The 14,164-nt window shown below is 50.6% G+C and overlaps 1 protein-coding gene across 1 annotated transcript in view; it reads left to right on the forward strand.

Moving 5' to 3' along the window:
- Positions 1 to 2,840: 2,840 nt before the first annotated feature.
- BNIPL (BCL2 interacting protein like) overlaps positions 2,841 to 14,164 on the forward strand; it is a 32,840-nt gene continuing 21,516 nt past the window's right edge. Inside the window, exons 1-5 of the mRNA XM_028710967.2 lie at positions 2,841 to 3,007; positions 11,672 to 11,788; positions 12,871 to 12,932; positions 13,233 to 13,436; positions 13,773 to 13,952. Of these exons, the coding sequence (XP_028566800.2) occupies positions 2,964 to 3,007; positions 11,672 to 11,788; positions 12,871 to 12,932; positions 13,233 to 13,436; positions 13,773 to 13,952 (607 nt within the window). The 5' untranslated portion in view covers positions 2,841 to 2,963. The remainder of the gene's footprint in view (positions 3,008 to 11,671; positions 11,789 to 12,870; positions 12,933 to 13,232; positions 13,437 to 13,772; positions 13,953 to 14,164) is intronic.

Here is a 14,164-nt window from a genome sequence, read left to right on the forward strand (position 1 = left end):
GCTGCCGTCTCTCAGCCTGACCTACCTCACAAGGCTGTTGTGAGGATGAAGCAGGGAGGGGATGCAGGGGGGAAAAATACACGCCACCTCGAGTTCCTTGGAAGTAAAAGCTAGGTCCCCAAATGGAACGAAGAAAGAAAAATAAAACACACCCTTTTTTTCTCTTGGCTGTGAAATTCAGGGCTGAGGGTAGCTGCACCTGTTGAATTGCTAACCGCTTGTGCAGGCAGTGGTGAAGGTTCGAGGTTCCTCCCAGGGAATGCAGGAAAGCTAAAGTTTTTGTCCCAGGAGATTTCCGCCCCGATCCGCGACGGAGCACAACATGCGCAGGATTGAGAACGGGGGGTGTAAATTGGATCTGAGTATGGGCACCGCCTAAGGGATGCGGGTGGCATTGTGGGTTAAACCACAGAGCCTAGGACTTGCCGATCAGAAGGTCAGCGGTTTGAATCCCCATTACGGGGTGAGCTCCTGTTGCTCGGTCCCTGCTCCTGCCAACCTAGCAGTTCAAAAGCACAAAGTGCAAGTAGGTAAATAGGTACCGCTCTGGCAGGAAGGTAAACAGCGTGTCCATGCGCTGCTCTGGTTCGCCAGAAGCGGCTTAGTCCTGCTGGCCACATGACCCGGAAGCTGTACGCCGGCTCCCTCGGCCAGTAAAGCGAGATGAGCGCCGCAACCCCAGAGTCGGCCACGACTGGACCTAATGGTCAGGGGTCCCTTTACCTTTTTATGGACACTGCCTATCTGGGCTGCATTCCTTTCAATGGGGGTATGCAGGTACAAGCACACCGAGACACGAACACATGCGGCATGTCAGTCATAAAAATACACATTTCACATTTCACGAAGTGGGCCGTTTATTGACGGGAAAGGGCTTTTAAAACTTGACAGTGCTGCTACTCCACTAGCCAACACTAGAGGGCAGGCTTGGGTGCAAAACAGGAGAATATGGAGACCATGTCTGGCCTCCCAGGTAGACTCTCACTGCCTATGGAGGCTCCATTCCTAGCTTTCGTGGCAAGTAACATCAGAAGCCCCAACAAAAAGCCTGAATGTTGGCCAGAAAAGATGGTGCAGTGCTGGAAAGTCTACAGCTGTTTCACTTGCTGAAGAGCACAAGAACTGAAAAGGTTTTCAGGTGGCAATTTTTATTTGCTGTTTGCTTCAACTTGGTTCCCAGGTTCTTAGCGGCCACTGGCCTGGTCCACATATAGAGCTCCTCTGATGTGCTTAATCATCACCATAATAATACAGTAATTTTATTATTTGTATTCCAGCCACTCTGGGCCGCTTCCAGCAAAATATAAAAAACACCACAAAAGAGCAAAACTTTAATTGGTGAAACTTATCGGAAGAATAAGAAATAAAGATAAACTTTTTAATAAAAGGATGGAAATGGTTTACCGAATATTTACAGATAAATTGCAAACGGATAAAAACATTCGCAGGATTATTGTAATAAGCTGCAGTTTCATAAGAGTATATACTTAAAAGCAGATAATTAAATGAGCAAATTAAATGAATTTGGATAGGTGGAAGGTATTAAAAAGTAAATTTAAGGAGCCGCAGAAAGAGGGGGAAGGAAGTCAAACACTGAAGTGTTAAATTGGTTGTAAAACTAACGAAATGTATAAACTTGAAAAGTATAAGTAAAAACATTTTTAGAAACCATTAAAAACTCCGGATACAGAGCTGCTTTCAGATGTCTTCTAAAAGTCATATAGATTATCTCCTTGCCATCTGACGGGTGGGCGTTCCACAGGTCGGGTGCCACCACTGAGAATGCTCTCTTCTGCCTGGTTCCCTGAAACCTCACTTCTCACAGAATGATAGAATTGTAGAGTTGGAAGGGACTCTGACGGTCATCTAGTCCAACCCGCTGCAATTCAGGAATCTCAGCTAAAGCACCCAGCCAGGGAACTGCCAGAAGGCCCTCGGAGCTGGACCTCAGTGCCTGGCCCTCCGTGATTCGATGAGAAGTGAAGTTACAGGGACTTATGGAGCCTCCAGCCCCAGAGGCAGTCTACTCAGATTCCCTTTGGTCACTGTGATAACAGGAAACTGATCTAGATAGGCCACTGCCCTTGACCACCAGCACTGCTCATATGCCCTTATTTCTCCCAATCCCTTTTTTGTTGTTTAGTCGTTTAGTCGTGTCTGACTCTTCGTGACCCCCTGGACCAGAGCACGCCAGGCACTCCTGTCTTCCACTGCCTCCCGCAGTTTGGTCAAACTCATGCTGGTAGCTTTGAGAACACAGTCCAAACATCTCGTCCTCTGACGTCCCCTTCTCCTTGTGCCCTCCATCTTTCCCAACATCAGGGTCTTTTCCAGGGAGTCTCATGAGGTGGCCAAAGTCTTGGAGCCTCAGTTCAGGATCTGTCCTTCCAGTGAGCACTCAGGGCTGATTTCCTTCAGAATGGAGAGGTCTGATCTTCTTGCAGTCCATGGGACTCTCCAGCACCAGAATTCAAAAGCATCCATTCTTCGGCAATCAGCCTTCTTTATGGTCCAGCTCTCACTTCCATACATCCCTACTGGGAAAACCATAGCTTGAACTATACGGACCTTTGTCAGCAAGGTGATGTCTCTGCTTTTAAAGATGCTGTCTAGGTTTGTCATCGCTTTTCTCCCAAGAAGCAGGCGTCTTTTAATTTCGTGGCTGCTGTCACCATCTGCAGTGATCATGGAGCCCAAGAAAGTAAAATCTCTCACTGCCTCCATTTCTTCCCCTTCCCCGTCCTTGTTTCTCCCCATCCCTAAATCTTACTTTAAAAACTTTTTTACCTCTTGCAACGGCATTAGGACCCAGCCGCCCCATTCTGAATCATGCTGAAAAACCAGTTTGGGATGAGTCCAGGCTGTACGCCGGCATCTTGGAACACCCCAGAGTTGCTGTTTTGTGTCTTTGACCTCCTCTTAGGAGCAGGCGAGGCCCGAATTGGTCCTTGCGGTGGGGCCGGATGGGCTCTTACGTTGGCGATGAGGCGGCTCTGCCTTCCGAAAGGTGAGTCCGAAAGGTGATTTGCAAGGGGATCTCAGAGGCAGAGAGTCTGCTCTGAGTGCAGAAGGCTCCTGCTCTAATTTCTGGCATCTCCAGGTAGGGCCAGGGGGAAAAAACTCCTTTCCAAAATCCTGGGGGGGTTGCTGCTGACTCGTGCGGGCGATACTGACCTCAATCCTTTGGTGCCCATATTGAAACAGTCATTTCCTCAAAACCTCAATGGCTGAAAGCTTGGCATTGTTTTTAAGGGAAGGGGGTGTCGCTCAGTGGGCAAGGGAACCTGTCTTGCATGCAGAAGGTTCCAGGTAGATTTGGGAATGTCCCCGGGAGAGATGCTGCCGGTCTGTGTAGTAAACAACAGTGAGCTAAGTGGCTCTGACCAGGTAAAAACTGAATTCCTGTGTTTCTGTGCCCTTTCCTGTTCAGTTTCCAAATCTCAGGGGTTCTTGGAGACATTCCCAAGGGAGGTTCAAAATAAGCCTGTATTATTCTATTTATTTATTTATTATTTACTGGATTTATATATATACCGTCCTTTGTCACAAGATCTCAGGGCGGTTTGTAACCGTGACAGAGAAAAGAAGGTTTGGAAAAATAATAATATACTGCTCTGCGGGTTACAGGAAGGAGTCCTCAGTCCCTTTTCCGTGCTCCACACCTTACGGGGTTAATCACCATGCCAAATCCTGGCTCTGCAGAACTCGGGATGCCGTGAATATAAAATGTTCCACACCCGACATTCGGGACCTGTCCAAAGTGTCTTAGGGGCCAACGCCCACGTCGTGGTGTCGACAGAGAGTCAGTCTGGGAGACCAGAGTTCGAATCCTCGCTCGGCCATGAAGGACGTGGGGCGTCCTTGGGTCACGTTGCGGCTTCTCAGCCTAACCGACCTCTCGGGGTTGTTTTGTGAGGGTGAAACGGGGAGAGAACCAAGTTCAAAGGTGTCGTTATTAATATACAAAACCCTTAACTAATGGGACCGGTTTACCTTCAAAATTGCCTTACCCCATAAACGCCCCTGGGCCACTTCGATTTGTGGAACTGGCGCTACTACATAATTCCTGTACTGCATTTGCAAGATTTTATTGTTTAGCGTGTCGACTTTGGAACTCCCTGCCTATTGATATCAAGTAGGCGTCTTCACTGTAGTCTTTTGGGGGCCTGCTAAAACCAGGGCTGGGCGATAATCTGGTTTTTCCCCATTTTTGCATAGGAGGCACACATCACAATTTGCAATATATCGCCAGGTCAGAAATTATGAAACTGATGTCACGATGTGGACTTCAAACTGGTTTTGGATGATATATCGCCCAGCCCTACTGAAAACATTGCTGTTTAGACAAGCCTACCCAGATGTTTGGAAAGTTGATGCGAGTTCTGTTTTTGGCCTATTTCCGTTTCAACTGTCTGAGCTTTTAATTATTGTTGTGTAGAAATTAGATTGTTACAGTGGTACCTCTGGATGCGAACGGGATCCGTTCCGGAGCCCCGTTCGCATCCTGAAGCGAACGCAACCCGTGTCCACACGTCTGCGTGTGTGCAGGTCACAATTTGCCGCTTCTGTGCATGCACGTGACGCCATTTTGAACATCTGCACATGCGCGAATGGCGAAACCCGGAAGTAATGCGCTCTGTTACTTCTGAGTCGCCACGGAGCGCAACCCAAAAATATTCATCCCGAAGCTACTTCAACCCGAGGTATGACTGTATACTAAAGTAAAATTCACTTCCAGTGCTCCGCCCACTATTGCCTCAGGCCCCACCCACGACTGACATTTGGCCTCTGGGAGGTTCCTCAAAAGGGAGTGTGGCCCTCTGGCCTGAAGAAGGTTCTCCGCCCCTTCCGTAATACAATGGAGAGTCTTTCAGGTGTCAAGAGACTCCCTTTTTGCTGTGATGTGGTTTTAGCAGACCGCAAGCTCAACTGTGTGATGAAGCAGCTAAAAAGGCTAATGCTATTCTAGGCTGCATCAACAGAAGTCTAGAATCCAGATCAAGGGAAGCAATAGTCCCACTCTATTCTGCCTTGGTCAGAGCACACCTGGAATCCTGTGTCCAGTTCTGGGCGCCACAATTTGAGAAGGATGTTGACAAGCTGGAAGGTGTGCAGAGGAGGGTGACCAAGATGATCAAGGGTCTGGAAACCAAGCCTGATGAGGAACGGTTGAAGGAGCTGGGTATGTCTAGCCTGGAAAAGAGGAGATATGAGAGCCATCTTCAAATATCTGAAAGGCTGTCACATGGAAGAAGGAACAAGCTTGTTTTCTCCTGCTCCGGAGGGGAGGACTCGAACCCATGGCTTCAAGCCGCAAGAAAGGAAATTTTGACTCAACATCAGGAAGGACTTTCTGGGAGGAAGAGCTGTTAGATGGTGGAATGGGCTCCTTTGGAAGGTCGTGGGCTCTCTTTCCTTGGAGATTTTAAAGCAGAGGTTGGGTAGCCGTCTGTCATGGATGCTGTAGTTGAGATGCCTGCATTCCAGGGGGTTGGACTGGATGACCCCATGGGGCCCCTTAAAGGTAAAGGTAAAGGGACCCCTGACCATTAGGTCCAGTCATGGCCGACTCTGGGGTTGCGGCGCTCATCTCGCTTTATTGGCCGAGGGAGCCAGCGTACAGCTTCCGGGTCATGTGGCCAGCATGACTAAGCCGCTTCTGGCGAACCAGAGCAGCGCACGGAAACGCCGTTTACCTTCCCGCTGGAGCGGTACCTATTTATCTACTTTGACATGCTTTCGAACTGCTAGGTTGGCAGGAGCAGGGACTGAGCAATGGGAGCTCATCCCGTCGCGGGGATTCAAACCGCCGACCTTCTGATCTGCAAGTCCTAGGCTCTGTGGTTTAACCCACAGTGCCACCCGCGTCCCTCACGACGCTACAATTCTGATTCTATGTATGTGAATGGTATCTGTTTGTGAGCAGGGCGTGTACGTCTATCTACTCTTGACTCTGGCCTCATCTGCCGTAAAGGAGCGCGGAAATAAATAACACACCACACATGCTCAGGGACACTCTCATCCCTGATGATTTCATGTTTTCTGTAGAGAGGTCCGGCCAGGAACTCTTCGATTCCATTGTTCTACGACAGACACAACACTCCCTCTGCAAAATAAACCACATTTTGTCTCTCTGGCCGTTGCTGTTCCTGGGACATGAAGTCAGCCAAAGAAATCTCTGCCTTTTCAACGTGCAGATGTGTTAGGACCTGTTTGACTCGTCCGGAGAGGAGGAGGAGGAGGAGGAGGAGGAGAAGGAGGGGAGCATGATTCATGTCTGGGAGGCTCAGAGAGACACGGATCACTGATCTGGAATGAGGTGTTTTGCAGCCACCACAGAGTCCGGCTCACTTTCGTTCAGTGCACTCCCCTGGTGAACCAGGAAGAAACTAGCCTGGTGAGGAACGGTTGAAGGAGTTAGGTGTGGGAAAGAGGAGTCTGAGAGAGGGGGTGCGATTGCCATTTTCAGATATCTTTTTTTTAAATAATAATAATAATAATAATAATAATAATATTTATATCCCGCCCTCCCCAGCCGAAGCCGGGCTCAGAGCGGCTAACAACAGTAAAAATAATACAGCATTCTAAAATCAATTCATTCTAAAATCAATTCAGAATCAAATTGATGGCAACCATTGGTCTAGAGTGCTATGAGGATTACCAAAGGAGGGGGTCAGGCTGTGCCTTGGCCAAAGCAGCTCCGTCTTGCAGGCCCTGCGGAAAGATGTCAAGTCCCGCAGGGCCCTAGTCTCTTGGGACAGAGCGTTCCACCAGATCGGGGCCATGACCGAAAAAGCCCTGGCTCTGGTTGAGGCCAGCCTAACCTCCCTGTGGCCCGGGACCTCCAAGATGGTTTTGTTTGAAGACCGTAAGGTCCTCTGTGGGACATACCAGGAGAGGCGGTCCTGTAGGTACGAGGGTCCTAGGTCGCATAGAGCTTTAAAGGTCAAAACCAGCACCTTAAACCTGACCCTGTACTCCACTGGGAGCCAGTGCGGTTGGTAAAGCACTGGGTGAATATGCTCCCATGGCAGAGACCCCGTGAGGAGTCTCGCCGCGGCATTCTGCACCCGCTGGAGTTTCTGGGTCAGTCTCAAGGGCAGCCCCACGTAGAGCAAGTTACAGTAATCCAGTCTGGAGGTGACCGTTGCGTGGATCACAGTGGCCAGATCAGGGCGAGAGAGGTAAGGAGCCAACTGCTTAGCTTGGCGGAGATGAAAAAATGCCGCCTTTGTTATAGCTGCAATCTGCGCCTCCATGGAAAGGGAGGTGTCAAAGATTACACCCAAACTCTTAACAGACGGTGCTGACACTAACTGCGCCCCTGCAAGAGATAAATTTTTATTGTTTTCTTTACACAGTCGTTTTACAATACATTAAACCACATATGCACTTTTAGTTCTTTGTGACTTCCCTCCTTCCCTTCAGCGGGTATCCTTTATTCTCTTCCGTCGCGTATTTTGATTTTTAACCTCATATCTATCTTATACATTGTAGGAGTTACTTCAGTCCTGCCAGTGTTTTTTAAATTCTTACAATTATCCTTTAAATACGCAATAAATTTACTCCAACTTTCCTGGAATCTCTGGTTGTCCTGATCCCGAATCCTGCCGGTCAGTTTGGCTAACTCCACATTTTTCATCATTTTCGTCTGCCCCTCCGCAATGGTAGGAACTTCTTGTAATTTCCAGTTTTTGAGCCAGCATATTCCTTGCCGCCATTTTCAGATATCTTAAGAGCTGTCACATGGTCGATGGAGCAACCTGGTTTTCTCCCGAGGGTAGGACTCGAGGGTAGGACTCGAACCCATGGCTTCAAGTTACAAGGAAGGAGATTCTGACTGAATAATTTTCTGACAGTAAGAGAAAGAGTGGAACAGACTCCCATGAGAGGAGTCTTTTTTGGAGGTCCTGGCAAATAGAAGGGGAAGAAATGGAGGCAGTGAAAGATTTTACTTTCTTGGGCTCCATGATCACTGCAGATGGCGACAGCAGACACGAAATTAAAAGACGCCTGCTTCTTGGGAGAAAAGCAATGACAAACCTAGACAGCATCTTAAAAAGCAGAGACATCACCTTGCCAACAAAGGTTCGTATAGTTCAAGCTCTGGTTTTCCCAGTAGTGATGTATGGAAGTGAGAGCTGGACCATAAAGAAGGCTGATGGCCGAAGAATGGATGCTTTTGAATTCTGGTGCTGGAGGAGACTCTTGAGAGTCCCATGGACTGCAAGAAGATCCAACCTCTCCATTCTGAAGGAAATCAGCCCTGAGTGCTCCCTGGAAGGACAGATCCTGAAGTTGAGGCTCCAGTACTTTGGCCACCTCATGAGAAGAGAAGACTCCCTGGGAAAGACCCTGATGTTGGGAAAGATGGAGGGCACAAGGAGAAGGGGACGACAGAGGAGGAGATGGTTGGACAGTGTTCTCGAGGCTACAAACATGAGCCTGACCAAGCTGCGGGAGGCGGTGGAGGACAGGGGTGCCTGGCGTGCTCTGGTCCAGGGGGTCACAAAGAGTCAGACATGACTAAACAACTAAACAACAACAACAACAAAGAAGAGGATGGATGGCCACCTGTCATGTATGATCTAGTTTTAGATTCCTGTATCGCGACCGGGATGGACTAGATGACCCCAGGGTCCCTTCTAACTCGACAATTCCATGTACAAATGTCTTTGCGGCCAAGTAAGGCTCCCATCTAGCCCACCAGCAGAGAGCCAGTCACCTCTAGGAAAGTTACAAGGAGCGCCTTTCCCCTATCCCAAACATGTGGTAGACTGCTCCTGAACCTGGAATCTCCGTTTAAGACATCTCATGACTAGCAGCAGGTCAGTGAATTTCTCTCATCCCCTTGTGGAAATGTATAAGTCACAAGTTGCAACCCGCATCTTGTGGCCTGGAGTTCCACAAGTTCCCCTCGTTGTCTGAAGGGTTTCTTCTGTCCCTGGGCAGTTTCGTTGAGAGACTGCATCCTTCACAATAAAATAAAATTTGAAACCTATCTATCAAACGCTAGGATAGCTCAGAGCATGAGAGCATGAGACTCTTAACCTCAAGGTCACAAGTTTGAGCCCCGCGTCGGGCCAAAGATTCCTGTATCGCAAGGGGCTGGATTTAGATGAACCTTGTGGCCCTTCCAGTTCCATGATTCTACGATTCTAAAACCAAGAGGTCAGCGGCAAAGCCTTGCTAGTGGAACGGAGCTTCCATTCTCAGGAGGAGTCTACCTTTCTGAATTGCCTGGCGCAGTGGCGTAGCGTGGGTTGTCAGCACCCGGGGCAAGGCAAGTAATTTGCGCCCCCTAACCCGTGGATTTGCGCCCCCTAACCCATGGATTTGCCCTAACCCCAGATGTTGCGCCCGGTGCGGCCGGCCCCCCCTGCACCCCCCACGCTACGCCACTGGCCTGGCGCTGGGAACAGGCGATTCAATTGAAGGCCAGGCGTTCGGCCGGCTGTTGTCTCCCCTGACTGGCCAGCGTGAGAAACAGGATTCCTAATTGGCTAGGCCTCTTGGCCCCGATCCAGCAGGGCTGCTTGTCCTTTCAGGTTCACCTTGCGCTTGAGAACGCCGTGCCAGGATCCGCCTCCCATCGCAGAGCTGGTTTTTTGCATAGTTTGTGCAGAGAGCGCCGATCCATCGGCCCGGTTGCTACGGGAGCAAACAGCCTCTCCTCTCCTCCTGGGTGTGGTGCACGGCTGCAAAACCAGCCCTGCGGTGAATATTTAGCATGAGAAACCTTTGGGGATTACCTGGAGTAGACTTTCTCTCTTCCCAGTTCTTAACCTCCTGAGCTACTCAGTTGGGCAACCGGTAGTTCCTAGAGGCCAAATTCATTTGGAAGGTAATTCCCGACGGCTTGGGCTTCATTCTAATGCATCGCCAACTATTATTGACGTTAATTATCACTGTTGTCGTTTTAAATAACATTTCTGATGTTGCACGGCGGCTGTGTTTGCAGAGAAGGAGGAGGCTGGTCTCTGCCCCGAGGAGCTTACAATGAGCGGTATGATGCAGGAAGGGGAGGGAAACCGAGGCAGGGGTCGTTGACGGGGGGAGAAGGTGCAACTGCTTTTGCACCCGAGAGCAGGTCTTCTTGGCGATGGAGCCCGAAATTTGACGACAGAGGGAGGAAAGAGGGTGAACCTGCGGAGGTCAGGGCCGGATTTAGGTTTGATGAGTCCCTAAGCTACTGAAGGTAACGGGGCCCTTTATATGTCCAGCTGTCCTTTGTCAGCAACAAATTGTCACTGTTTTTTGTGTTGAATATATGCTATATAGTAATTTATGGAGCTAATAGGTATCTAAATCCATTTGCACATGTTGCCCTGCAACCAGTCCATGCAAAATGTCGGCACCCTATATATAGAAAGGAGCAAACCAGTGATATTTTAGGGAGCAGGCTAGCAGGCGAGGCCCACGACTTACATCCTAGGAGCCTACACAACACAAAACACTGTTTTTTATCTTATATTTTGGAAATGTACATCCAGTCCCCCCCCCCTTTAAATTGTTTGGGGGCCCCAAGAGAGTAGGGCCCTAAGCTATAGCTTGTTTAGCTTATACGTAAATCCGGCACTGCTTGCAGATGAATAGGCAGCGATTTCAGTGGTGTGTTTGGGACGGGATAATTCTTTCAAATCAGAACCAGTGAAGGCGGTGAAGCTCCTATGTGAGTGCCTTGAGGCAGTTGGAGGATGGATGGCGGCTAACAGATTGAGGTTGAATCCTGATGAGACAGAAGTACTGTTTTTGGGGGACAGAGGGCAGGCTGGTGTGGAGGACTCCCTGGTTCTGAATGGGGTAACTGTGCCCCTGAAGGACCAGGTGCGCAGCCTGGGAGTCATTTTGGACTCAAAGCTGTCCATGGAGGCGCAGGTTAATTCTGTGTCCAGGGCGGCTGTTTATCAGCTCCATCTGGTACGCAGGATGAGACCCTCCCTGCCCGCGAACTGTCTCGCCAGAGTGGTGCATGCTCTAGTTATCTCCCGCTTGGACTACTGCAATGTGCTCTACGTGGGGCTACCTTTGAAGGTGACCCGGAAACTACAACTAATCCAGAATGCGGTAGCTAGACTGGTGACTGGGAGCGGCCGCCGAGACCACATAACACTGGTCCTGAAAGACCCACATTGGCTCCCAGTACTTTTTCAAGCACAATTCAAAGTGTTGGTGCTGACCTTGAAAGCCCTAAACGGCCTCGGTCCAGTATACCTGAAGGAGCATCTCCACCCCCATCGTTCTGCCCGGACGCTGAGGTCCAGCTCCGAAGGCCTTCTGACGGTTTCCTCGCTGTGAGAAGCCATGTTACAGGGAACCAGGCAGAGGGCCTTCTCGGTGGTGGCACCCGCCCTGTGGAACGCCTTCCCAACAGATGTCAAAGAGATAAACAACTACCAGACTTTTAGAAGACATCTGAAGGCAGCCCTGTTAAGGGAAGCTTTTAATGTTTAACAGACCACTGTATTTTAATACTTTGTTGGAAGCTGCCCAGAGTGGCTGGGGAAACCAAACTCAGACGTCCTTGGACAGAGGGGTTATGGGTGCGAAAGGTCAAAGCCGTCACCACTCAATTTTGACCAAGCTTCTTTGGAACTCAGCACCAAGACGAACTTCTGTGGAGACGTCTGCAGGACTAGGCTGTCAACCAATCTCTCTCTCTCTGTTGCAGGTTTAAGAAGGAAGCCGCAGAACCTCTTTCTCCCGAACGGGGAGACACCACCGATGAGGCCGTGAACATCAAGGACATGGAACTGAAGGAGGAATGGCAGGACGATGAATTCCCTCGGTAAGCCGAGTGCCGGGGAAACGCGGGTGACGGCAGGTGTCCCAGGGAAGAGATGGAGGAACGGAGCCTCCATGCCCAAGAGCAGTCTATCTTAGAACGTTGGACCTTGGCTGGCTGCAGGCCGAGTGATAGGGGTGGGCCTTTCAGCTCAGCTCGCGGGCTGTCCAGTTGGCTGCAGTAGGAAAAAGGGGTGCTGGGAAAAAAGGGGCGTCCGTCTCAACCTGGCAGGCACCTCCCCGAGGCATCTATGGGACTCCTCGCTGGGAGGAAACACACCACACCTACGCCCAGGCAGTTCTTGGCTTCTTAGGTGCTGTAGCTCAGGCCTGGCAGGGCAGGGCCAATGTGGCCCTCCAGTCCTTTATCCGGCCCTTGAGACATTCCCCGAGAAACGCACCCCACCTCCTTTGCTGGGATGTCTCCTTGACCTCTGGTCACACCTCTTTTCTGCCTAGTACGTTTCCGAGCACAATTCAAAGTGTTGGTGCTGACCTTGAAAGCCCTAAACGGCCTTGGTCCAGTATACCTGATGGAGCGTCTCCACCCCCATCGTTCTGCCCGGACACTGAGGTCCAGCGCTGAGGGCCTTCTGGCAGTTCCCTCTCTGTGAGAAGTGAAGTTACAGCGAGCCAGGAAGAGGGCCTTCTCAGTGGTGGCACCCGTCCTGTGGAACGCCCTTCCACCAGATGTCAAAGAGAAAAATAACTACCAAACTTTCAGAAGACATCTGAAGGCAGCCCTGTTTAGGGAAGCTTTTAATGTTTAATAGGTTATTGTATTTTAGTGTTCTGTTGGAAGCTGCCCAGAGTGGCTGGGGAAACCCAGCCAGATGGGCGGGGAATAAATAATAAATTATTATTATTATTATTATTATTATTATTATTATTATTATTATTATTTAGTTGGAAGATGGGGGGGAGGATGTGGATAGAAACTAGCTGGCTGTACCACTCTTCCCTCTGGCCCTGTTCTTGGGATGGAAAATGCCAGCTGCTCCTGCTCTAGCTGCTAGGCAATGTTGCCTCTGCCTCCCCCACCTTCCTTTCGTTCCTCAGAGGCCCCTTCTCTTTTCTGCCTTGCAGGCCTCTTCCAGAGGAGATCTCTGAGGAGGATCTGGAAGAATCCAGTTCGGAAATGAGCCCAGGTAAGAGACCCAACAGGTGGCTGCTTGGGTTTGCTGGCGTAGCAGGGTGTGTGTGTCTTCCTTCTGGCATGCGGTGGCCCCTATCCAGGCCCCTCCCCTCATTGGCAGTGCCTCCATTTGACCTGTCCATGGCCTAAATCACAGAATCATAAGAGTTGGAAGGGTCCTCCAAGGCCCATCTAGTCCACCCTCCTGTTTCAGTATTGAATCATTTAATCAGTGTCTTTCTGCATGCCAAGCAGGCGTCCGGCCTCTGACCTCTGATTCCCCCCCTCCTTCTTCTCCTCTGCCCCACACCAGTCGCCCCCAACACCCTAGAGCTGTGCGGTCGACGGCTCATGAAGAAAAGGCTCCCAGCCCCGGATCTCAGCTCGGTGAAATCTGGAGAGGGTCTGGAAGCCACGCCGGAAGGCAGTTTGGACATCAACGTGGACGAGCTGGAGACCCCGTCCGACAGCGAGCTCCAAGAGGGCTCTGAGAATGGGCACGAGTTCGAATGGGAAGGTGAGGGGCCTGGGTTCGAGGTTCTCCCAAGGCGGACGACACGCCAGGGAGGTGGGCCCTGCGTGGGAACGGAAAGAGATTTGTTTATGGGATCCACTGCGCCCCGAGGAATCTAGGAGGGTGGTGGTGGAGAAAATAGACTCATAGAATCCTAGAACAGTAAGTTGGACGGGACCCCAGCGGTCATCTAGCCCAACCCGCTTCGAAGTTTGGGAAACGGTGTCCCAAGAAGCTGGCTAGCTTCTGCTTTTCCAGATCCTTTGCCTGACATTGACCCAAATTTGGTCCTCCCCCCACCCCCACCCCCACCCCGGCTGCCCTGTCCGATGCGCACAGATGATCTCCCCAGAGCCCGGAGGGTGGAGGGCAACTTGCCTGAGAAGTTTTGCACCGGCCGCGTGGTGGACATCAAGGGCCAAGACGGGCGCAAGTGGCGGATTTTCCTGACGGACGAGCGGGAGCAGAAAGTGGACCTGGGTGCCGTCGAGCCCTACAAGAAAGTCATCTCTCACGGAGGTAAGGAATAATGCCAGTGTCAGGAGTGCGTGCAGGAGCCGGGCCCTGTTACCAGTAGGGCTTCGCAGGACTGGGGCCTTCCTAAGTTTGTTCTGAAGAGGCAAGGCACAGCCGCACAGGTGAGGCCGATTGGTAACTCGCTGCACCTGGTGGCAAGAGCCGGGAAGGGATATAAGGTCAGGATTTCCCTTCGGCTCTTTGCCACAGCAACA

This window comes from Podarcis muralis, chromosome 16, assembly GCF_964188315.1.
Source record: "Podarcis muralis chromosome 16, rPodMur119.hap1.1, whole genome shotgun sequence".
Taxonomy (NCBI): Eukaryota; Metazoa; Chordata; class Lepidosauria; order Squamata; family Lacertidae; genus Podarcis; species Podarcis muralis.